The 26,164-nt window shown below is 43.7% G+C and overlaps 1 protein-coding gene across 1 annotated transcript in view; it reads right to left on the bottom strand.

Annotated features, from left to right (window-relative positions):
- Positions 1-23,820, bottom strand: part of F13A1 (coagulation factor XIII A chain) — a 202,642-nt gene extending 178,822 nt beyond the window's left edge. The window contains exons 1-3 of the mRNA XM_066579300.1: positions 23,721-23,820; positions 19,957-20,121; positions 17,545-17,733 (exon numbers count right to left, since the gene is read on the bottom strand). Coding sequence (XP_066435397.1) covers positions 17,545-17,733; positions 19,957-20,110 — 343 coding nt within the window. The 5' untranslated portion in view covers positions 20,111-20,121; positions 23,721-23,820. The remainder of the gene's footprint in view (positions 1-17,544; positions 17,734-19,956; positions 20,122-23,720) is intronic.
- Positions 23,821-26,164: the final 2,344 nt, after the last annotated feature.

The raw sequence follows: 26,164 nt of genomic DNA, 5'->3' as shown, positions 1-26,164 counted from the left end.
ATGGGTCCACGCGGGAGACCTTTATTAGAAAATGAGCAGTGTGAGCAGGTCCTGTCCTGGATGGCAGAAAGTGCTTCGAGCAACCTATCGTCAACACGCAGTTCTGCGCCGTCCACTGCTGCAAATCCGAATCCTCTGTCTGCTGCTCCTCCTTCCTCCCAGCCTCCTCACTCCACTACAATGACACCTGCTCAGGAGCGGGAACACTCCCAGGAACTGTTCTCGGGCCCCTGCTTAGATTGGGCAGCAGCGGTTCCTCTCCCACCAGAGGAGTTTATCGTCACTGATGCCCAACCATTCGAAAGTTCCCGGGGTCCGGGGGAAGAGGCTGGGGACTTCTCCCAACTGTCTCAACAACTTTCTGTGGGTGAGGAGGACGATGACGATCAGACACAGTTGTCTTGCAGTGAGGTAGTAGTAAGGGCAGTAAGTCCGAGGGAGCAGCGCACAGAGGATTCGGAGGAAGAGCAGCAGGACGATGAGGTGACTGACCCCACCTGGTGTGCAACACTTACTCAGGAGGACAGGTCTTCAGAGGGGGAGTCAAGGGCATCAGCAGGGCAGGTTGCAAGAGGCAGTGCGGTGGCCAGGGGTAGAGGCAGGGCCAGACCGAATAATCCACCAACTGTTTCCCAAAGCGCCCCCTCGCGCCATGCCACCCTGCAGAGGCCGAGGTGCTCTAAGGTCTGGCAGTTTTTCACAGAGACGCCTGACGACCGACGAACAGTGGTGTGCAACCTTTGTCGCGCAAAGCTCAGCCGGGGAGCCAACACCAACAGCCTCACCACCACCACCATGCGCAGACATATGATGGCCAAGCACCCCACAAGGTGGGACGATGCCCGTTCACCGCCTCCGGTTTGCACCACTGCCTCTCCCCCTGTGCCCCAACCTGCCACTGAGATGCAACCCCCCTCTCAGGACACAGGCACTACCGCCTCATGGCCTGCACCCACACCCTCATCTCCGCTGTCCTCGGCCCCATCCAGCAGTGTAGTTCAGCGCACTGTCCAGCCGTCGCTTGCGCAACTGTTGGAGCGCAAGCGCAAGTACGCCGCCACGCACCCGCACGCTCAAACATTAACCGTCCGCATAGCAAAATTCATCAGCCTTGAGATGCTGCCGTATAGGGTTGTGGAAACTGAGTCCTTCAAAAGTATCATGGAGGCGGCGGCCCCGCGCTACTCAGTTCCCAGTCGCCACTACTTTTCCCGATGTGCCGTCCCAGCCCTGCACGACCACGTCTCCCGCAACATTGTACGCGCCCTCACCAACGCGGTTACTGCCACGGTCCACTTAACAACGGACATGTGGACAAGCACAGGCGGGCAGGGCCACTACATCTCCCTGACGGCACATTGGGTGAATTTAGTGGAGGCTGGGACAGAGTCAGAGCCTGGGACCGCTCACGTCCTACCCACCCCCAGAATTGCGGGCCCCAGCTCGGTGGTGGTATCTGCGGAGGTGTATGCTTCCTCCACTAAAGCACCCTCCTCCTCCTCTGTCTCGCAATCAAGATGTGTTAGCAGCAGCATGTCGCCAGCAGTCGGTGTCGCGCGGTGTGGCAGCACAGCGGTGGGCAATCGTCAGCAGGCCGTGCTGAAACTACTCAGCTTAGGCGATAAGAGGCACACGGCCCACGAAGTGCTGCAGGGTCTGACGCAGCAGACCGACCGCTGGCTTGCGCCGCTGAGCCTCCAACCGGGCATGGACGTGTGTGACAACGGCCGTAACCTGGTGGCGGCTCTGCAGCTCGGCAGCCTCACGCACGTGCCATGCCTGGCCCACGTCTTTAATTTGGTGGTTCAGCGCTTTCTGAAAAGCTACCCACGCTTGTCAGACCTGCTCGTAAAGGCGCGCCGGCTCTGCGCACATTTCCGCAAGTCCCACACGGACGCTGCCACCCTGCGCACCCTGCAACATCACTTTAAGCTGCCAGTGCACCGACTGCTGTGCGACGTGCCCACACGGTGGAACTCTACGCTCCACATGTTGGCCAGGCTCTATGAACAGCGTAGAGCTATAGTCGAATACCAACTCCAACATGGGCGGCGCAGTGGGAGTCAGCCTCCTCAATTCCTTTCAGAAGAGTGGGCCTGGTTGGCAGACATCTGCCATGTCCTTGGTAATTTTGAGGAGTCTACCCAGGTGGTAAGCGGCGATGCTGCAATCATTAGCGTCACCATTCCTCTGCTATGCATCTTGAGAAATTCCCTGCAAACCATAAAGGCAGCTGCTTTGCGCTTGGAAACGGGGGCGGGGGAAGACAGTATGCCGCTGGATAGTCAGGGCACCCTCCTGTCTATTTCTCAGCGCGTACAGGAGGAGGAGGAGGAGCATGAGGAGGATGAGGAGGAGGGGGAAAAGACAGCTTGGCCCGCTGCTGATGGTACACCGGCTGATTGCCTGTCATCCTTTCAGCGTGTATGGCCTGAGGAGGAGGAGGAGGAGGAGGATCCTGAAAGTGATCTTCCTAGTGAAGACAGCCATGTGTTGCGTACAGGTACCCTGGCACACATGGCTGACTTCATGTTAGGATGCCTTTCTCGTGACCCTCGCATTCAACACATTCTGGCCACTACGGATTACTGGGTGTACACACTGCTCGACCCACGCTATAAGGAGAACCTGCCCACTCTCATTCCCGAAGACGAAAGGGGTTCGAGAGTGTTGCTATACCACAGGACCCTTGCGGACAAGCTGATGGTAAAATTCCCATCCGACAGCGCTAGTGGCAGAAGGCGCAGTACCGAGGGCAAGGTAGCAGGGGAGGTGCGGAGATCGAGCAGCATGTACATCCCAGGCAGTGCAACAGTCTTTAAGGGCCTGGACAGCTTTATGGCTCCCCACCAAGACTGTGTCACCGCTCCCCAGTCAAGGCTGAGTCGGCGGGAGCACTGTAAAAGGATGGTGAGGGAGTACGTAGCCGATCGCACGACCGTCCTCCGTGACGCCTCTGCCACCTACAACTACTGGGTGTCGAAGCTGGACACGTGGCCTGAACTAGCGCTGTATGCCCTGGAGGTGCTTGCTTGTCCTGCGGCTAGCGTCTTGTCGGAAAGGGTGTTTAGTGCGGCTGGGGGAATCATCACAGATAAGCGTACCCGCCTGTCAACCGACAGTGCCGACAGGCTAACACTCATCAAGATGAACAAAGCCTGGATTTCCCCAGACTTCTGTTCTCCACCAGCGGACAGCAGCGATACGTAAGCAATACGTAGGCTGCACCCGCGGATGGAAGCTACGTTCTCTCTCACCATTCAAAACGGGGACATTTCTGCTTCATCAATCTGTGTCTAATATTCCTCCTCCTCCTCCTGCTCCTCCTCCTGCTCCTCCTCCTGAAACCTCACGTAATCACGCTGAACGGGCAATTTTTCTTAGGGCCACAAGGCTCACTCATATAATTTTTCTAAACAATTTTTATATGTTTCAATGCTCTTAAAAGCGTTGAAACTTTAACGTGAACCAATTTTTCGTTAAACTGGGCTGCCTCCAGGCCTAGTTACCACTTAAGCCACATTAACCAAAGTGATTAATGGGCCTGTCTTGAGTGCTACTATTGCTGACATGGAACGAAGACTACGCTCCCGCTATACTGCTGCTTCGGAATTCTTACTGGGGCCTGTCTTGAGTGCTACTATTGCTGACATGGAACGAAGACTGCGCTCCTCCTATAATGCTGCTAGTGATATGTTAGTGGGGCCTGTCCTAATGCTACGGCTGAAATGTTACGAATTATGGGCTCTGCCTATACCGCTGCTAATGGTATGTCTCTGGGGTGTGGAAACAGAGGCTTCCCAAAGACATGATGGCGGCGAGGCCATTTCCCACCAACGCGGTTACTGTTAAGGTGCATATAACCACGGACACGTGGAGAGGACACGTAGTGCCTCAAAAACATCCCCCTCCTCCAACAGGGAAAACATTCTTGGCAAATGCCTTTGCATTGGTTCGTCTGGTGGCAGTCCAAGAATTTCACCTTTACCGACACAACGAGAGCCCCCACACCATCCCCCCGCCACGGCCCACTTAATCCTGGCCACATTCCGAAAACCAACAAAATAAAACCGCGCTACTAGGTCCGCAGTCACCACCACATTACCACCAACGCGGTTACTGTTAAGGTACATATTACCAGTCTGACTGGGGCATGCAGACACCTTGACAGAATGAATAGTGTGTGGCACATAGGTTCCCCATTGCTATGCCCACGTGTGCAGCTCCTGATGGCGGTGGCACAGGATTATATTTCTCATTGCTTCTGTACAGCATTGTGGGCTATCGCCCCGCCCCTTTTAAAGAGGGTCGCTGCCTAGCCATGCCAACCTCTGCAGTGTGTGCCTGCGGTTCCTCCTCATGGCAGACGCACTTCTAAATAGACATGAGGGTGGTGTGGCATGAGGGCAGCTGAAGGCTGCCCAGGGACACTTTGGTGTGCGCTGTGGGGGGGGAGGGGGGGCGGTTGGGCAGCATGTAACCCAGGAGAAGTGGCAGTGGAGTGTCATGCAGGCAGTGATTGTGCTTTGTTGTAGCTAGTGTGGTGCTTAGCAAAGGTATGCCATGCTAATGAGGGCTTTTCAGAAGTAAAAGTTGTTGGGAGGGGGGGGCCCACTCTTGCCGCTATTGTGGCTTAATAGTGGGTCCTGGGAACTTGAGATGCAGCCCAACATGTAGCCCCTCGCCTGCCCTATCCGTTTCTGTGTCGTTCCCATCACTTTCTTGAATTGCCCAGATTTTCACACATGAAAACCTTAGCGAGCATCGGCAAAATACAAAAATGTTCTGGTCGCCCATTGACTTCAATGGGGTTCGTTATTCGAAACGAACCCTCGAACATCGCGGGAAGTTCGTTTCGAATAACGAACACCCGAACATTTTGGTGTTCGCTCATCTCTAATTGTGAATTTAACAAGTCTCAGTTATGTAGGAATATCAAACTCACCCCATAGTAAAACACACTTATTTGAATTTAACCCTTTTGTTCTCATCATGCAGGAAAAAATTCTCAATGCTGTTTTCATTATATGCTTCAATTTATTCAAGGATATCTTTTATGTTGTATATCATATATCATTTATCATAGGGTCAAAACATATTGCACTATGCAAAAAGGGCAAAGACAAAAAGGCATCAGGGGAAAATGGACCTTAAAGGGGACCTGTGAATTTACTCAGAAATGATTCCATATGCAAGGGGGTATATTTCACATCCTCACTAGGAGAGTTATATATAGGACCAAGTATAACTCTCCTAGTGAGGATGTGAAATATACCCCCTTGCATATGGAATCATTTCTGAGTAAATTCACAGGTCCCCTTTAAGGTCCATTTTCCCCTGATGCCTTTTTGTCTTTGCCCTTTTTGCATAGTGCAATATGTTTTGACCCTATGATAAATGATATATGATATACAACATAAAAGATATCCTTGAATAAATTGAAGCATATAATGAAAACAGCATTGAGATTTTTTTCCTGCATGATGAGAACAAAAGGGTTAAATTCAAATAAGTGTGTTTTACTATGGGGTGAGTTTGATATTCCTACATAACTGAGACTTGTTAAATTCACAATCTGTGTCATGGGAGGGACATTCCTGGGAGTGTGAGATGTACTTTATTAAGTTTAGATAACTATGACCCAAAGACCTGGAGCAGAGATCCTTAGCTCCGCCCATTTGCACGGGACTGCCCTGTAACTAGAGGCTTAGGAGTGCAGAGCCCCGTGAGTCTATTTGTCTGACACAGGGAGCCCTCGCGATATCTTAAGGTAAAGAATCGCGCAGAAGCGCTACACTGGATGAATCCTGTCGCTCAGAGGGCATAAGGAGCGCTTGCGTGAACGGATATTTCCCGCACATGCGCAGTAGGTCGATACAAACGCCGGTCAGTAGTGGTGGATACTGCACATGGAGACAGCCGTGGAGACCATGCCCCATGCTATTGGTAATGGAAAACTACTGGACCGGGAGGTTGAGCCTGAAGGTAATGATTATTGCACACACATGGGAATCTGTAAGGGTGATTGGTGGTGGTACATGGATTGTTTTGTTATATAGTGCTGTTTTGTGAATGATATCCCTATGCTTGAGAAAGACCCCATGAGGGTCGAAACGTAGCATGTTCTTGGAGGAATAAATTATTTATTTTTGCATTACGCCCTGGATGCTGCCACGAACCTTTTTGTGAGATACTGTGATATACTTTGGGGGGTCTTCTGAGGCTCTGACCCCCACATTGCTGGCATGCACCCGTTGGACTTATTAGTCCCCTTTTCGGTTTGGTTTGAAGAACCCTGAGGTGTGCTGCGAGTTAAACCCGTGTGGATTATAAATGATATTATCTCCAGCTCCAGCTATTGAGATGGCCATTGTATGACTTACGTCGTACATTTTTAACCCATTTTCCCTTCTGCATGCTTCATCTCTAATTTTCACTTTTCATTGAGTTAGTGGGTGGAAACTAGTTGCTATGCTGTTGCCCATGCACTGCACACACAGAGAAGAGCAGTTCCTGCTTCCCAATTTTCATCTCCTATGTACAGAGAAGCAGTAGCAGCATGGAGGATATTATACAGTATTAGGCCATATTCACAAGGCTAATATTCATGCATGAGCTCTCTCAGTGTCCGAGATGGACAGAACTCTCATGGGAAAAGAACCCATTCAATTGATTGGGTTCTTTCACACAAGCAATTTTTCACTCGGACTGATGGCCTTAGTTTAAGAAAACGCTGCTTGTCCTATTTTTATGCGAGTCTTGCTTGAGAATAGGACTTGCAAGGTTCAGTGTCTTGCACATCACGCAGCTCTCGGCTGTGAATACGGCCTTTATCCATTTCTGGGATAATATGGAAACTTACTAAAGCCTTCTACCATAATGTATCTGCCTCTCTCAAACGCATTCTGCAGCTATTTCCTCTTTCCGTCTTCTATGGGCAGCATGTAACCTGGTCTCTCAGTGAAATAATAATCCCACTTGTATTTCAAGATGAATTTTAGCAGAAAATTGACAGTGAATGATCAGTTCAGGAGGGAGAAGTACTTCATAAGTGGCGAAGGTAAGATATATTATAGGGTGTCTTATAATCACTTGTATTATTGATAGATGCATACTTTGTTGAAACAACAGTGCCTATGTAATTCAGCATTTGCAATTTATTTTATCAGGTTACTTTCTTTAGGTGTTAATTTTCTCTATTGAAAGCAACTACAATGAAAGACTATTTGTCGTAGGGCTTTGACTAGGAAACTCTGGTAAATAGAGATGGATCTCAGTTGCCAACTTCCCTGAAATATATTTTTATTTTCTCTTCCACTGGTCCATGCACCTCGTCAAATCTGTAAAGCATCTGCAAGCTTTGAAGGGAAGAAACCATGAATGTGGACATGAAAAACATTACAAGAAGGTCTGAATTCGTATTCTGAACTGAGTTGACATCCTAAAGTACTTTTTATGAATTGTTTACAAAGCTTACTGCATCATAAGCCGAGCACCGATGTGTAAATCTAGGAATATTGGAGAATTAAACTGAGATAAGTACTGTGTCAGGCTGGAAGCCTGGGAACCTTCTCATTTATTATTAAGCACAAAGCAAAACTGTACAAACTAGTAAAATAAGTGAAGCATTCTAGAATCCCATCAGAGTTAATTTAATATGCTAACAGCAATAATACTGAAATATTGATGGGATATTTTTCATTTTGGTTCAATACCGGATGACCTATGTTTTGTATTTGCATCATTTTTGCTCCTCATGGTATGGATTAATAGGTTTGGTGATGAAGAAACCAAAGCAACATTTTATCATTTATGATTATTTAAATTCATGCTAAGTGTTTATTATCATTCCAGTAACGATCATAAGTGGCAACCAGGGAGAGATTTACCCATAGGCAGTTGACATCTACCAATAGGCAATCCTGTCCCGGATTACTTTCTGACCGGTTGGATCAAAAAAAGCATTTCCCAGAGAACTCTGTTAATAGAATCAGTTCATTAGCTGTGCTCTTATCTTGGCACATATTATTATATCATTACCCCTAGTACTCGGTTTACATCGCAAATTATTCGGGGCCTTAAAGTATCTTTACACTGAGCAACTATCATTCAGTCACTCAGAAAAGTCGGTGAAGTGTACGGTCATCTGCAAGTTTTTACGCAGAATGCTTAGTGTTCATTAGTTATTTGCTAACATGTCATTCGTAGGCGTATGTCTGTTTACAAGTCATTCAAATATGAATGACTGTGATTTTTCGCCAAACGACTTTTGATTGACCAGTGCAAAAGTATTGAATTGTGTTGTGTAAATAATATTTCTGCCATGCGCATCGCAAAAATTATGTGCACAAAACATACGTATTGTAGTGAAATTGTACTAACAGGGTCTCAGAGGCTGAGCGTGCAGCTTTTTCATAATTAACCTTTGTAATGTTTTACTTAGAGAGAAGTATCACACATGTTGTAGACTTTGAATTGTTGACTTTCTGGGGGATGTTACACTATATAATCTCTTGGATTGGAACAATAAAAAAGAAGAGCTTGGAAACAGCACTTGAGTGTTTCTCATTATTTTCTTCTCCGATGCATTGAATAATAAATAGTCTGTACCCTGTCCCTCTCATGGTGTCCTATTTTCACATCCACAGCACTTTGCATGCCTAATTTGCATTTAGAGACATGGAGAAAGTGCATCAGCCCAGCTTAAATAGGAGAGTAATGCCTATGAACCCTACAGCTTGGCTGAGAGCAAAGGAACTGGTTAACTCTCTCAGTGCTGATAGAAAATAGAAAAGATAGGTACATTTATACAGAAGGAGCAGAGCAATGCTTGCATCTGCCCAGAATAGCAAGAGAGCGGCAGAAACAGGGAGCAAACCTAACACGCATTGGCATATATGGGGACTTTTGCTGTGCAAATGTGCAGGAGAATAGAGCATGCTGTGATTTTTTTTTTGCACAGCCAAAATGTGTAAACAAACCCATTGAAATCCATGGGTTCTATTCTCTCCATATTGTGCATGTAAATTTTGCATTCACAAATACGTATGCAAATACACCTGTGTGACTTTGACCTAAATGTTAGCTTTAGCAGGAGCTATTTCACAGACTTACCTATAAGCAGTTGATATCTACCTTTGCTCTAAATATGCACAGAGACATAATACTGTATGGTCATGTAAAACTTGCCTAAATTTTACTTTCTCTGTTAAGCAGCTAGGTGGCTTATTATATTTCTTTTTAAGATGGAATCAGATATTGTATCATCTGGTACACAGAATGTACGTAATGTATATATAATGTTGTGTAAGAAAGAGGAAATAACACTTCCACATAACACTGATGCCCTATGCTTAGTATGTTCTCCCTTTACTCACATTGCTGTTCCTGGTTTACTCCCACATTCCAATAATATACAGATAGTTTAATTTTTTTTTATACTAATATAATCCTAGTGCATGTGTGTGTAAATATGGGAATTAGGTGGTGAGTCCCACTAAGGACAGGGACTGATATGAGTGAGCTACTTCTCTGTACAGCACTGCAGAATATGTTGGTGCTATATACAGTAAGTGATAAAAAATAAATCTGTATACACAATATGTGCGGCCTACTTATACTATACTTTCCAATTCTATCTTTTTAGTTGTGTTGTACTCTTGGTTAATCTGTGTCCTTCTTGATGGTGTCCAGCCAACATGTCTTTTATCTTCCCTGTTTCCTTTTACCACTGACCATTCCAAGGAGCATCTCTTTTTCTAGTGAATTTGCCCTCATTGAGTGTCAAAAATGCGTCAATCTCTGTCTCGTGATTTTGCCTTCCAGGGACACCTCTGGGTTGGTACGGTCCACGATAACTTTGTTGGTGCCCTTGGCTGTTCAAGGAATTCGTAGAAGTTTCTTCCAACACCACAACTTGAAAATGTCAATTCTTCTTCTGTTTGCTATCCTCATTGTCAACGTCTCACAGCCATATGTTGCAATCAGGAAGACGATGGCTGTGATTAATCATCATTTGATGGTGATTGAGGCATTCTTGTACTTCTATAATGGGTCCATGCTCACCATGGCCGTACACCCCAATGGTAATCAATGCTCTATCTCACCTGTTGAGCTGCCACTATGATCGATGATAGACCCAAGGAATATGAATCTATTAACGACTTTGACTTGTTGTTGACCTTTATGTGGACTTCCTATAGTATGCATTACAGCAACCAATCATAAGGGAGATGTGACGTGCTGTAGGCTAGCTTGGACTTCTGCCAAGCCCAGGACACTGAGGCAAAGTGTTCTGCTTGAATAAGTATTACAGAGAGGATGTGGTGAGTTTTCGTATTTCGACTACATCGTATTTGATGGACTACATTTGACGAACGTTGGATCTATTTCTGGTTAATATTAATATCCAGATACTATTGCAGTCTTTTTTAAATAAAGGCTTTTATTGGTTTTAACCACCGTATTATAGTGCTAGTATTGAACATGTCTTATAGATACCTCTGCATTACGCTTGCTGGAGCTTGAGGAAGACTGGCAGAATGGGAGCAGCAGGTGATTGGTTGAAGTAGGTACTGCTTCTTTTATTTTTTTACAGACTTGTGTCCTTGGATCCAGTCACTATCTGTCAGTATAGTTGGCCTAGGTTCAGGACGTGGGGGTTTCCTTGTCAGGGCGATCACCCCATTTTAGGCAGGGTTTTTTTTTCCCCCTCTGGCTGGTAGGGCTAGATTCCTCATCTTTCCCCCTTGTTTGTGTTGGGTGGTAGTTTTAGTGTTTTACGTGGGAATTTCTGGAGCTTATTTCTCCCATGAGAACACTCTTATGTCTATACTGGGAGTGGTGCATAAACTACTAAGCCTATGAAAGCCTCCTGTTAGACTCTGCCGAATGCAAGGTTTAATAGGATAAGTCGCATGGCAGACATGGAGGCTTCTGTGAGGCTTCCGGCTGCCATGAGAACCCATTGGTACCTTGCAAGCATCCCCTTTCATCTGTTTAAATGCTGCAGTTGCTAATGATTCTGCATGCAAGGGGTTAAACTGTGATGCTCTGAGGTTTCTTCCCATCTGGCTGTTAGAACAAGAGCCAGGCTGTCAGTAGTTAGCTAAGCCACTGCCTTAAGAAGATGTATGTGAAGGGTAAAAGCCCATTAGTCAGGTTAGTAATGAGGCGTATTGGCCATCACTAAGGGCTAAAGGTTTCAGGAAAGGTGGTGCTCTGTGGGCAACCTGGGTCTTGCGAGATGAGGGAAATCCTTTACATATGAAGGGACTGTTTTTGGTGGGCAGACAAGAAGGAGGAGTGATAGGACACTGCAGAGAACACTGTGGGGAATATCATGCTGTTAGGCTACATTTGTCGTATGATGGAAGAGCCTGTGCCTAGAATTGCCATGTAGCTAGAACTGCGTAGGATGCCAGGATTTTGTGGCAACTCAATTACTTGGTTCTCCAAAGTTGCGAAAGTCCAGTTGCTCCATGGGAAGCCTCCTCTCCAATCCTGACATAAGCTACCAGATGGGACTTTCATCTCCTTTTTTGAACAAAGTTGAATTGTTGCAAAACAGAGCTAAAAAGTATGCAGTATTGTCCTATTTGACCTGTCCTATTTGACCCCTGTATGTGCCATATGTTGGGGAATACTGGTGAGAAGTTGTATCCCCTGAACCCCAGGGACTATATTCATGCCCTGCAAACTGCTGCCCTATTTTGATCCATGTCTGTCCATCTCACTCCCTTCTGGAGACCTCCAGAGATGTCCACTGTAGCTGCCTTCAGCATCTTCTAATTGATGGAGCTCCCAAGGTCTCTCTATTAAGTCAGAATGACTTAAAAAAGAGTTCGAAAATTGGTTTTCTAATTCAGAGAACACGTTTCATTTCCCTGTAGCTGCAGACTGCATGACCTTATAGCATGAACAAAGCTACTAATACAGGTTTTTAAGAGAAGTTTGGTTTCGCAATGTCTTCCCGTCTCGGCAGGTCAATTTATTTTTAGACAATGCAAGGTCTCCCTAGAATATGCCAGTATTGATGGAGTTAAGACGGACAGCTCTAAAATATCACAAAGGAAATTTATCTACTCAAGCTCCAATTGGAGCGCATTTCCTCTGGCCACAAGAATCATATTACTTCATATTGCTTCAGTCGAAACAAACCAAACAAAAAGACAACCACAAAACCTTCTCTTTTCGGAAAATCCTATTGCATTTTGGGTGTCTACCAATGACTAAGTAACTTGTAATGATTTTTTTTTTTGGGGGGGGGGGCTAATACATACAGTCTTTATAAATTAGCTGGTTGGGTTCTTCTGTTTTTAAGATTTATGTCGAAACTGTGTATACCATTAACTCAAGACTAGAGCAGAAGAACGCCAGCCTTAGTCTAATTTATGGATGTTTGAAGCATTCCATTAGAACAGAGATTGATGGTTACATTATCAGATCTAATCACACAATTTCCCTGTTGTCATTATTAGGACTATTACATTCAACGGGGTTATTATTACTAATCTTTAGCTGTGTAGCAATAGGTTGTTGGGCTGCATTAGTCACTTATATAACTTCATTTAATATGTCTAATTTTACCGCCTGATACGAAACATAATTTTATATATGGATTTTGCAATTCAGTACATGACAGCTTCGCGCTCAAGACAAAGTAGTCACTAGTGATTAAACAAGAATGTACTTGTAAAAACAGTATCTCATCAGCTGATTTATAATAACATATTATGGGAATTAGATTAAGAAACGCAAGAGGTCAGGCCGCCTCTAGTCATTTCAGAGGCAAATGAACATTCAGTCATGCGGTATAAAGTAAATGATGGACCAGAAAAGAGAACTAGACTTGGAAAATGTTAAGGTTTATTGAGTCATGTATGAGCACTAGAGTTGAGCGAACGTACTCTGCCGAGCTTGATGCTCGTTGGAGTATTAGCGTACTCGATGGTGCTCGCTACTCAAACGAGCATCAAGCCGTGTTCGACCCCGCCCCAGTTTTTGGCTCCTCCCCGCTATGACGTGCCTGTTTTGGCCCCTCCCCGCCGCGACGCAGCTGGCTGGCGAGAGAGAGAGAGTGAGTGAACGAACCTAGGGAAAAAGAAAAAAAGCTCGGGACCCAGCGTCCCACATACAAAAAAGTTTGAGTCTCCCATTGTAGTCAATGGGGTTCGTTACTCGAGTAGAGCTCTCGAGTTTTACGAAAAGCTCGACTCGAATAATGAGGACTCGAGCATTTGGGTGCTCGCTTATCTCTAATGAGCACTAGTCAATGTGTGGCTTTAACTACAGCCAATATGCAGCCAGACCTGGCCACACACATTATGTATCTCAACTAGAGATGAGCGAGCACCAAAATGCTCGGGTGCTCGTTACTCGGGACGAAATTTTCGCAATGCTCGAGGGTTCGTTTCGAGTAACGAACCCCATTGAAGTCAATGGGCGACCCGAGCATTTTTGTATTTCGCCGATGCACGCTAAGGTTTCCATTTGTGAAAATCTGGGCAATTCAAGAAAGTGATGGGAACGACACAGCAACGGATAGGGCAGGCGAGGGGCTACATGTTGGGCTGCATCTCAAGTTCCCAGGTCCCACTATTAAGCCACAATAGCGGCAAGAGTGGGCCCCCCCCCCCTGCACTATCAGCGTAAAGATCATTCTCCTCTGCCATAGCTGTAACAGCTGTGGCAGAGAAGAACGATGTTTGCCCATTGAATTCAATGGAGCCAGCAATACAGCAGGTTCCACTGAAAGCAATGGGCTGCCGGCGATCGCAGGATGAATTGTCGGGAAGGGCTTAAATATATAAGCCCTTCCCTGCAATTCATCCAGAAATGTGTTACAATAAAAATATATACCGGCGTATAAGGCGACGGGGCGTATAAGACGACCCCCCAACTGTCACCTTATACGCCGGCAATACAGTGGAGCAAAGAATAAAAATCATTACTCACTTCTTCTGACATTCTGCGGCGCTCCTGCAGGCTGTCGCTCCCTCCTCGTCCACGGCAGAGCATTGCTTTCTGGACGCAGGGCTTGAAATCCCCGCCTCCAGAAACACAGCCAATCACAGCCATTCAATGACATCATTGTCATTGGCTGTGATTGGCTGAAGGCACGTGTGTTTCTGGAGGCGGGGATTTAAAGCCCTTCGTAGAGAAAGCAATGCTCTGGCGGGAACCAGGAGGGAGCGACAGCCTGCAGCAGCACCGCAGAACGTCAGAAGAAGTGAGTAATGATTTTTATTCTTTGCTCCACTGTATTGCCGGCGTATAAGGTGACAGTTGGGGGGTCGTCTTATACGCCCCGTCGCCTTATACGCCGGTATATATTTTTATTGACACCTAATCTCGCCAGCCACTCACTGCAGGGGGGTGGTATAGGGCTTGAACGTTGCAGGGGGAAGTTGTAATGCCTTCCCTGTCGCGCAAATTTCTCAGGGAAGAAAATGAAAGTAACCCGAACACCGCGTGGTACTCGTTACGAGTAACGAGCATCTCGAACACCCTAATACTCGAACGAGTATCAAGCTCGGACGAGTATGCTCGCTCATCTCTAATCTCAACCAAGTATGTATGTTTCAATAGGAAGAGGAGAATAAGCAGCTGCCAAATGCCTTTTATCCTACCAGGTGAAAATAATGGGGCAATGTTGAAATCTTTATTTCTTGCTGGACTGCCGACTTCCCTCCGCCATAAATCAGCAGCCCATCTTACAGAATTTGGTGGGTTCGACCTGCTTTAGTCCAATGTGTATAGGTAGCTTTAAAAAGGTATCCTGATTCTGGAAGTTTTTTTTGATCGATCACCTTTCCTTAGAATAAGTCATCAATATTGGATTGGTAGACATTAGAGTGGAGGGAACGTATTCTGCCGAGCTTGATGCTCGTTCGAGTATTAGCATACTTGATGGTGCTCGCTACTTGAGTGAGCATCACGCCGTGTTTGGCCCCGCCCCAGTTCTGGCCCCTCCCCACTGCGACGCTGCACATGTCAATGGTAGTTTGTGGCTGGCTTGGGAGAGAGAGAGAGAGAGAGAGAACCAAAAAAAAAGCTCGGCAACCGGGAGGCCCATACAAAATTGCTTGAGTCTCCCATTGCAGTCAATGGGGTTTGTTACTCGATTAGAGCTCTCGAATTTTACGAAAAGCTCGACTCGAATAATGAGGACCCGAGCATTTTTATGTACTCGCTCCTCTCTAGTAGACATCCAATATCTGGCAACCCCACCAATCAACTGCAGTAGGCACTGTACACTGAACTAAGTACAGCTGTGTACATTGTGCAGTAGCTCTGAGTGATACCGCAAACTCAGTTGCATTCACTTTGTAAGTATTGAGTTTGCATTTACAGTATATGTGTGTACATCGTGAATAGGCATGTGCATACATGCACTTCCATTGTGTGTGTGTCAGCATTGTGTCATGACCTGATAGACGGACTGCACAGTAAAATATCGATATTTATAGACAATATGAAATTATACAAGGTAATTAATACAACGGAGGCCAATGTACGGCTGCAAACGGACCTAGATAAACTGGGGGCTTGGGTAGAAAAATGGTAAATGAAGTTCAATGTTGATAAAAGTAAGATTATGCACATGGGCAGGAGAAACGGATGTCACCAATATACACTAAATGGGAAAAAAGTGATATGGAAAAAGACCTGGGGGTACTAGTGGACTGTAGATTTAACTGGAGCAACCAATGCCAGTCAGCTGCTGCAAAAGCTAATAAAGTCTTGGGGTGCATTAAAAGAGGCATGAGAACATTATTCTTCCGCTATATAAGGCACTTGTTAGGTCTCACATGGAATACTGCGTACAGTTCTGGTCACCGGTGCTCAGGAAAGATGTTACAGTGCTTGAGGGGGTTCAAAGAAGGGCGACTAAACTAATACATGGAATGACGGGACTGGAATACCCAGAGAGGCATCAAAATTGGGATTATTCACCTTAGAAAAAAGACGGCTAAGGGGCGACCAAATAACTATGTATAAATACATGAGGGGACAATACAAGGATCTCTCCCATGATCTGTTTATACCCAGGACCGCGACAGTAACAAGAGGCAGTATCATTATTTGAAATTTACATGTAAACATATAAAATTGCTCAATGCTAAAGTTAACACCTACATTATCTCAGGCTTGCTATAAACTTAAACAATTGCTAAATACTGAAGTTGGCAATTATCTTATCTAGGGCTTGCACAGAGAACACATATTCTGCTGGAGCCTCACCCAGGCTCACTCACTGCTGACTTCTGTTTTTGATTAGTTTCACAGGTCACTTATGACCCTGAAACAAAACCATGTTTCAAACACTATTAAAGTTACTCTTACACCTGAATATATCGAGGTCATGTAGCAGCAAAGAAGAAATATTTGGCCATCATATATATGGTGAAATCATAGGACGTTCTGCCATTCAGCTCCATAGTCAAACTGGAAGTTGACCTTCTGTATGTGGTGTTTATACAGTTATTGAGATAATAGACATTTGATGTTTGTTCTCAAGTGAATGATATAAGACAGACTAAAGTTGACTTTTGGTCTTCTAGTGTGACTGAATTCTAGAAGATGTTCCCCTGCAATTGTGACATACCAGTTAGAATAATTTGGATGATTTGAATAAAGGGGGCACTGTGTTGGTAACATGTAGCAACTACTTTGACTTCATTCCAGAATAGCGCCACTCCAAGGGATCCGCTTAGACCTACTGATTTGTCTTTGACCGAGTTCGCTCGGGCAGCCTGTTTATACAGGCAGATACATTGTTGGCCCGTTCAGTATAGCATATTTGCGCTATGAATGAGTCGTTATTTTATTGTACTTTTTGCACAAGCAGGGCATGTTTATTTGCACCCCCATATACTTCCATTGGGGACCTTTGGTGCGCACATGCGCAGGATATAGAGCATGTTCTATTTTTTTGCGCAAAATCGGGAAATGCGTATGAACCCGTTGGCGTCATTAGGTTCTATTCTCTGCTTGTAAATTTTACGCACACAAAAACTATGAAGCAGCCCTAAGTGAATGAGAATGACTGAATGATTGGTATTTTGACTGAATGATACGAGCAAATTGTGAATTTTATGCTGCATAAAATGAACGATGAACACAAAGCGAACAAATTATCATTCCCCATTGAATCGTTGGCTGCTTTTACATTGAACGATTATCATTCGTTTTAGCTCATTTGACAATTTTTTGAACGTTAACCCTTTGCAATCGAATTTTGGATTCAGAGTTTCCTAGGGGGCTTTCTCTTTCTGCCATTATACAATGGCACCATCTGCTGGCTAGAGCTAGTACTGCAGTATGTGACAAGCCTGAGAGGCCCCCTAACAAGAGAGCGGCCAGTAACATACAGTAAGAATACCCTGCCAGATGTCTTCCGACATCGGAGCTGTAGAGCCTTCAATCAGAATGTCTTTAGATGTCAGACAGTGGATTAGAATGGGTAAAAGGTCCTTTCCTGAGATAGCCCTGAGAGCCGGCACATCAATATCAACAAATATCCTCTTGCTGGTTACTTACCGATCACATATTCCACCCAAAACTGGTCTTTCTCTGGATTATATGGACGATTAAAGTCAATTCTAATTTTGAAGCTTTGCCCACGTCGTACGATGAGTTTGTTGTTGAAGTATCGATCCGTGTGATGTTCTCTTTTATTTCTTTCATGTTGTTGCTTGAACAGCTCTACATACTCAACTTCCAGGTAATCTATGCAAGTAAAGAGAATATCATACATGGGTTATAGGTGTCTAAAAATATATGATGAACCCTAGATACAAGATTGTTTCTTGACATTTATGAAGTGAATGGTATGGCCATATTATAATATGTAATAAAGCCCCTTTTTTTTAGTATTTTGACACTTTTTCGTGATTCTAAGTCTACACACAATTGCCAGCTTGCTTACAAGCAGAACGTCCAATCTCTGTTCACTCCCTCACATAATACAGGGTGGTCCAAAGGTATGGAGACACCTGAATAAATGGAAAATGGTGGTTGGAAATGCCGTCCTGTGTGTGACGTGTTGCAAACAAGAAAAGGCAAATTTGAAAGCAGTGGTGTCCAACACGGTGGCCATTTTGAAAGCCGCCATCTTGAAAACAAGTTGATATTTTCAAATGAGAAGGACTGCATGTGTGTAACATATTATCTGATAGAGAATTTGATGAGGAATCCAACTTTGTGCTTAAATGTCATGTACCTTGATTCCTGCCGAAGTTATTAATAATTTTTCAATGACATGGAATCCACTAATGATCCACTACAGGATATGCTCAATGTGTTTCCAATTGTTTTGAATCATCAAGCCTAACTTCTTCTCTCATTAACAACACCTCAGCAGAAGTGCTTGCACAGGCGTCTAGTATCCACTGTTGTATGTGCGCCACACTCTGGATTTTCACTGCATAAACCCTAGACTTGACATCACCCCACAGGTAAAAATCCAACGGGGTGACAAACATCTAATGTGTGTGCCATTCCATTGGGCTATGATGCCAAATTCACTTTCCCTGAAACTACTGATCAAAAAAATCTGGACATCACTTCCATAATGTGGGGGGGTCACCATCCTTCTTGAAGAACACTGGGAATGTTGCAATAGATTGAATCTTACATAAGGGTCACATTAGCAGAAGCTGAAAAATTTTGTCTAAGCAGCATGACATGACTCATGATTTCATTAGGCAGTCCATACACTGAGCATGGTTGGCACTAGGTTCAAATCCCAATAAAAACAACATCTGCATGCAGTATGTATGTTTTCCTCGATTTTACATGGGTTTCCTCTGGGTACTCTGGCTTCTCACACTCCAAAAACATATTAATAGGTGAACTTAGTTTGTGAGGCCCAATGGGGATATGAAGTGATGTACAGCACTTTGGAAAATATGTGCGCTATATAAATGTGAGAAATAAATGAAACACAACTATATCAAAAAATGGCTGTTTTTGTCATGTAAGTATCTCTAATCACTAATATATAGTCCTGGAAAGTAAAGTCCTCTAAATAGTTCATATGTTGTAGGATGTATCTTTTAAAGCACACAAAACTCAATATCAAGTGAACTACATGAAAGGACAGAATGTTAATCTTGACTGATGTATGTACATTGGAGATGAGCGAGTATACTCGCTAAGGCACATTACTCGAGCGAGTAGTGCCTTAGCCGAGTATCTCCCCGCTCGTCTCTAAAGATTCGGGGGCCGGCGAGGGGCGGGGAGCGGCGGGGGAGAGCTGGGAGGAACGGAGGGGAGATCTCTCTCTCCCTCTTTCCCGCCCGCTCCCCGCCACAACTCACCTGTCATCCACGCCGGCCCCCGAATCTTTAGAGACGAGCGGGGAGATACTCGGCTAAGGCACTACTTGCTCGAGTAATATGCCTTAGCGAGTATACTCGCTCATCTCTAATGTACATCTAAGAGCCGTTTCAAAGTGAGTCATGCAAAATTTCAAAAACATAGCTCATCTGAATTAATTACATATGAATGATGACATTAAGACACACCAGGAAAGATATATTTTACTGTGAATTATCTTTAGTTGTAGTTATATATCAAACGTCAATGACGTGTAGAATATGTCAGCCGCAAAGAACTTTCCATATATGCCATATGGTGATCTTCATTACTAGGACATATTATGTCCTATCTTGTACTTCCCTGATGAGCGGAAAGAGTGATTGTGAGCTCTAAGTTCTTCCTATGGTCAGCTGTAGCAATATTTGCTTGCTAGGAATATTAGAAAAATATTGGATTTTATGAAAAAAAAACAAGATATATTAAATTTGAATAATTTGAGTTTGAACTACTCCTGACAGCAGACATATACAGTAGATGTGTAACGTATCCCAAGATGCTTCTCTATGGCTTCTTTTATAAGCCATAGAACGATTTACTCACAACCTCAAATATTTGAAGTTTCCGTCCTACCTTTCTTGTCAAAGGTCCTTGGAATGACGCCAAATGTTTCCATGAGAGGGACGTCATCTTCATCTGCATTGGATACATTTGGTGGGACTGATAATCGACCTTTATAGGCTTTAGCTTTTGGCTTCTCCACATTAGTTTCTGTTGATGCTGACATTATAGCAGACACTGAAGAGCAAAAAAAGGAAGCTTTTATACAGACCGTCATGCAATAAACATTTGTTCTAAATAATATAAATTGTTCTAGAATGCAACTAAATGTTACAGTTTAGGGACACATTGGGAGTAATTTAAACAAGATGAAAATAAGGCAGCTTATTATTACATCACTAGCTGATATACCTGGCTTTGCCCGCGTTAACTTGGTACAGGTATTTACCTGTTATTCGCACAGAAAATGTTATGAAGTTGTGGTTACTTTAGAGGAACTGAGGAATAAACTATGCATACACATAGAGGAGTGTTAGATTCTCCTCAGGCTGCATGTACCGATGTCCTTCTGCAAAATGTGCCATCCCTCCCACTGTCTTCACTTTTTACCCTTAGGCCTCGGTCACGCGGACGTTTTTAGGTCCGATTTGCAGACGCGCTTGCAATCTGCAGATTTATAGACCCAATGCAAAGCAATGGGATCGGGCACATGTCCGTTTTTGATGCGGATGTGCCGATAATTTTAGGACACACCGATTCGCAGAATGCATGTAACTGCGTTCTGCGCAAATCGGCGCTTGTATATGCGCAGCAGCGCCGACCCCATTGAGAACATATACTAAGATTGTTCTCCTCTGCCACAGCTGTGCCGCAACTGTGGCAGAGAAGAACAATGTTCTCCCATTGAAGTCAATGGAGCCGGCAATACAGCCGGATCCATTGAAAGCAATGGGCTGCCGGCAAGCGCTGGATGAATTTTCGGGGAAGGGCTTAAAATATAAGCCCTTCCCTGAAAACCATCCTGAAAATGTGTAAAAAAAAAAAAGTATACTCACCTTTTTCCTGCAGCCGGAGTTCAGCCGAAAATTCATTCAGCTCTTGCCGGCAGCCCATTGCTTTCAATGGAGCCGGCTGTATTGCCGGCTCCATTGAATTCAATGGGCGAACATCGTTCTCCTCTGCCACAGCTGTGCCACAGCTGTGGTAGAGGATAGCAGGCAGCACTGGGCCATTTTGCTGAAAACGCTGCTAGGTGCAGATTTTTCAGCGAATCGTCAGCCCCGGTCACGCGATTTGCGGATGCGCATCCGTTACAGGTTTTGCATTGGGGCCCAGAAGCTTCAAGTTACGCCTCTGTCTACAAGATTTTTACATAGTGGGGATCAATTGTAAAAACGAATTCATAAAAGAACAGTAGTGTTCCACAAAACAGCCGCCCTGGTGCTTTCTTTTATTTTCTAACCATCACAAACAGTTTGAATCTCAGTAGCCATCACTGGTGATATACAGTACACCCGAATCCACTTTGTAAACCATGCAAGAATTAAAGGCCCCTGTCATCAGCTTTTGCAAAGGCCGCATGATCAGTTATTTACTATACTGGACCCTCCAAAACAACAGGAGCAGAGATGAAGAGATTGAAGTTTTTGCAGCATTGTTGCTACTTCAGTCTACAAATCCATGGGAACCACCACAATCCAACCCCCACTGATTAGACATTGATGGCATAGAGTACTGCAGCCCTTAATTCTAGCAACCAATGGACGTCCCAGCAGACAGACCTACATGTATATCAGTGAGGAGATGATAGCATATCCTAGCAATATGATGCCCCTTGCTACCACTACAATAGCCCTTTAACTGTGTAATTAAGCTTCTGCATGCACAGGGTTACATTTGGAAAACCTGGACTTTAAAATTAGAGAACCAAAGTTTCCAGGGAAACCAATGTAGGCACATAGGGAACATACAAGTAACATGCAGATAGTGATTAAACTCCAAGACCCAGGGTTGTAAGGCAGACAATACTGCACAAATGGGGTTTAAATAACCCCGCAATGAGCATGGAGAAATACCATATCAGTGAGTCTGTGTATAAAGAAATGGTAAGATGGACCAATACCTCTGCAGCCCCACCTATTGAAAGGCAGCATTCCTTCAAATCAATAACAGACTTTTTAACAAGCCTTGTAACAATGACTGGGAATTGTGAGCCAAACCCAGAATAACCATGCACAGACAGCTGCTTTGGGCTGATTGTCCCTCAGCAGTGTGCAGCAGCTTTTTGGCTTGGCTAGCGAGAGGCCTATAGATGTGGGTTCGGAAGGGTATCGTTTCTTCTTAGGAAGAGCACTTGGAAGGTATGAGGAGACTTATTAGGCTATCTATGCTCCTGTGGGATTTATGCAAATGCTTTGGCTCACAATCCCCAGTCATTGTTACAAGGCTTGTTAAAAAGTCTGATATTAACTTGAGGAAATACTGCCTTACAATTCGTGGCACTGTAGAGGTATCGTTCCATCTTCCCATTTGCATATTTCCCAGAGGAGCATGGATGGCCTTATAAGTCTCCTCACACCTTCCAGGTGCTCTCCTTAAGGAGAAACGATACTCTTCCTGACCCATGCCTGTATAGATACACACAATGAGGTGAAGTGTGCAGACTAGATGTTTACTGCTACCAGGTATGATTACAACAATTAAATCCTTTCACTTTTACTAAATTCTGAACTTGGGGTCTTCAGCCAAACTGCTACATTTGCAGTTATGCAAATATATTATACTATTTCAACACATCAAATTTCCTGTATGGACTGCAAAGTGCATTATTGTGAAAGAGGTCATTGGTACATATCTCTTCTTTTTTGAGTCATCACCCTTTTCATCATGAACATGTCAGCTGATGTGAAAAAAATCTGCTCCTATAATAAACAGCAGTAACTTTCTTATAAAGCGAGAATTCAAGCTACAGCGGTCTCTGAGCTTTTCAGGGGAGCTGCATAAATCTGGACTGGAACATTCAGTCTAAAGTCATTGAAGCGTGTTTTTCTTAAACTGGAACTCTGGAAAATCCTTTTATTAACACTGCTAGAACAAAACTATTCCGAAAGTGATGTGGAGTAATATGGACCAAATTCACCAATCTGTTGTAAATGTCAGCCCGGTCTCACACGGCCGGATTTGTATTGCGGATTCCGCAGTCGGAGTTCAAGCGGACTTTCCGAGGCAAAACTCAGGCATTGAAAGGCATGGAGTTTCAAAGTTTTCTTCACACTTGCGGAAATAAATTGCGTATTCCAACACCATATTGTAATGCCAGGTATATAGCACTATATAAAGGAGGGACTTCTCATTTCCTCCTTTCCGACCACTGACTGATTGACATGTACTATTCCCTTGTCAGCAGCTGTAGTGTATATTGGACCGTTCTGTGTCCCTGCTGCTACAAAGTAACATACTTCAGATACTACAGACCTTTCTTTTAAAAAAGGATGATGGGATTTCATATCAATCATTCAATTGTGGGCAAGAATCTTTACTGCTCAAAAGATGTTCTGCAGCAGCTGGAGTATGTATTAGAATAAGTATTGTACCCCCTACTATAAATGATAAAGGCTATTACATGTCATCTCTGAGTTCTGTAACTTCTTTACATGCATCCAGCCTGTGGCATTGACTTCTCTATGCTCACAGCACTCCCTGCTGACTTGTTATATTTGTATCATTTACAGTAGGACATATAGTGTCCCGTTTATATTAGTACAATTAGTGGTAATTAATGAACTTGTAATATATTCACAGCAGCAGGCTTTCTGATAGTAAAAGAATGGTCATACCTGGTCTTCTACTGATTGCATTGGTATTTTTCTCCCATAAGAATTAACACTGTCTTGTGAAGTTGTCTTTTTAGTGAAACCTCCTCTTCCCAACCCCTACTTCCACCATGGCCTAATTGGTCGCTCTGTGATCCCCTCCCATTCCAGATGACTAATTATTATCACATTGTTTGGGCACTTTTAAAATAGTTCTCTATGAATAATGTGGTCCTTGCCTGCAAAGAGGAAACACATGACAATTACTGGGCCACAAACACAGAAACTGGTGTTTACTTGTAAATACTTTAAGACTTTGTGTTTAATAGGATACATGCGTGCTGGGACATGAAAAACAATGTAGCAATATGTGCCTGTCTTTTTAATATTCTCATTAATACAGATAGATAGATAGATAGATAGATAGATAGATAGATACCCTGGTTCCCCAAAAATAAGACATAACCTGAAAATAAGCCCTATCCTGATTTGTCTGGATTTTCAGGGATGCGTGAAATATAAGCCCCATTCCGAAAATAAGCCCTAGCTGGATTACATAAAAAAGGAATACTTACATAGCTTTCTCGGTCCAGGTCCTCCTGCTGCTGTCCAGAGCTCTGCCATGCGTCCTGCAGTCTTCATTTGACCACAGAAGATCACTTCCTGGTTCTGTAATTCATAAATCCCACCTACAGGAAGCGATGGCTCTGATTGGTTCTCGAGTACGGCTCAGATAATCAATGCAGTGCTTGATTAACCAATGCGATGGCTGTGATTGGTTCTTGAGTGCTGCTCAGCTAATCAATAAAGTGCCCAATGAACTAATGCCATGGCTGTGATTGGTTCATCGAGCGCTACTTTGATTGGCTGAACAGCGGTCGAAGAACCAATCACTGCCATCGCGTTGTGGAGGTGGGATTTATGAATTGGCCAGTCAATGCCGCGGCTCAGCATGTTGGAGCTCCGGAGAGCATCAGGAGGGACCTGGACCAAGCCTGCTAGGTAAGTGTAATAAGATATACCCTGAAAATAAGACCTAGCACCTCTTTTGGGGCACAAAATTTATATAAGACAGGGTCATAATTTTGAGGAAAAATGGTATATATGAGATTTAAAATAGATAGATATGAAATAGATGGATAGATAATAGACAGATAGATATGAGAGAGAGATAGATAGATAGATAGATAGATAGATATGAGGTAGATAGATAGATAGATAGATAGATAGATATGAGAGATATAGATAAATAGAAAGATATGAGATAGATAGATAGATAGATAGATATGAGAGATATAGATAAATAGAAAGATATGAGATAGATAGATAGATAGATAGATAGATAGATAGATAGATAGATAGATAGATATGAGAGAGATATGGATAAATAGATAGATAGGAGATAGATAGATAGATATGAGATAGATAGATAGGAGATAGATAGATAGATAGGAAATAGATATATGAGATAGATATGATATAGATAGATGGATAGATATGAGAGATAGATAGATAGATGGATATGAGGTAGATAGATAAATAGATAGATAGGATAGATACATAGATAGATAGAAAATAGATGTATGAGATAGATAGATATGAGGTAGATAGATAGATAGATAGATAGATATGAGGTAGATAGATATGAGGTAGATAGATAGATAAGATAAGATAGATACATAGATAAATAGATGAGATAGATATGAGATAGATAGGTAGATGGATAGATAGATTTTTCAATTCTTTTTTTATTGTTTTTTTAAGAATACCCCAAAAATGATAAACAATAGCTGTCCAAAGTTTACAGCAGCTAGAACTAGCATTATATACAATGTAGACAGACACTGCAAAATGCCTTAACATACAAATACCTAATAGAGCATTGAACAAAATCAATTAAGTATCTACATGCAAGGGTACTGCTGAGTGAACCAAAACAGCTGAACCCTGTTTTGGGTCGATCTTTGCTAAAGGTTCGGTGGGAACCTGAACTTTGGGCAGTTTGTCTCAGCTGAACCCACTGAAATTCCTCAATAATTAACTGTATGCACTATTTAAATGAAATCAATTATTACTCTGAAAAAGAAACCCACCCGAACACAGGAAAAACATGAAAACTCCGTGCAGATATTGGTCAGATTTGAACCTAGGGCCCTAGCACTGCCAGGCTACAATGCTAACCACTAAGCCAAAGTTCGACAAACTGGCCAAACTGAACTTTTTAAAACTTTGCTTAAAATTATGCAGGGGTATAACTATAACAGGGTAGCAGAATCAGTCATTTGCACCTCGGTTCTGGTATATGAGGGAGCCTAAAAGCCCATCTACCAGAGAATAAGACACTGTGTTACAAATGGCACATGGCACAGAATTTGCATAGGGGACCAGAAGCTTAAAGTGTCAATTGTGTGTAAAAATGACTATTTGGATTATATAATCAAAAGTTCATTATTATTATTTCTCTGTTC

This window comes from Eleutherodactylus coqui, chromosome 9, assembly GCF_035609145.1.
Source record: "Eleutherodactylus coqui strain aEleCoq1 chromosome 9, aEleCoq1.hap1, whole genome shotgun sequence".
In the NCBI taxonomy this organism is placed as follows: domain Eukaryota; kingdom Metazoa; phylum Chordata; class Amphibia; order Anura; family Eleutherodactylidae; genus Eleutherodactylus; species Eleutherodactylus coqui.
This window is presented reverse-complemented; position numbering and strand designations above follow the sequence as displayed.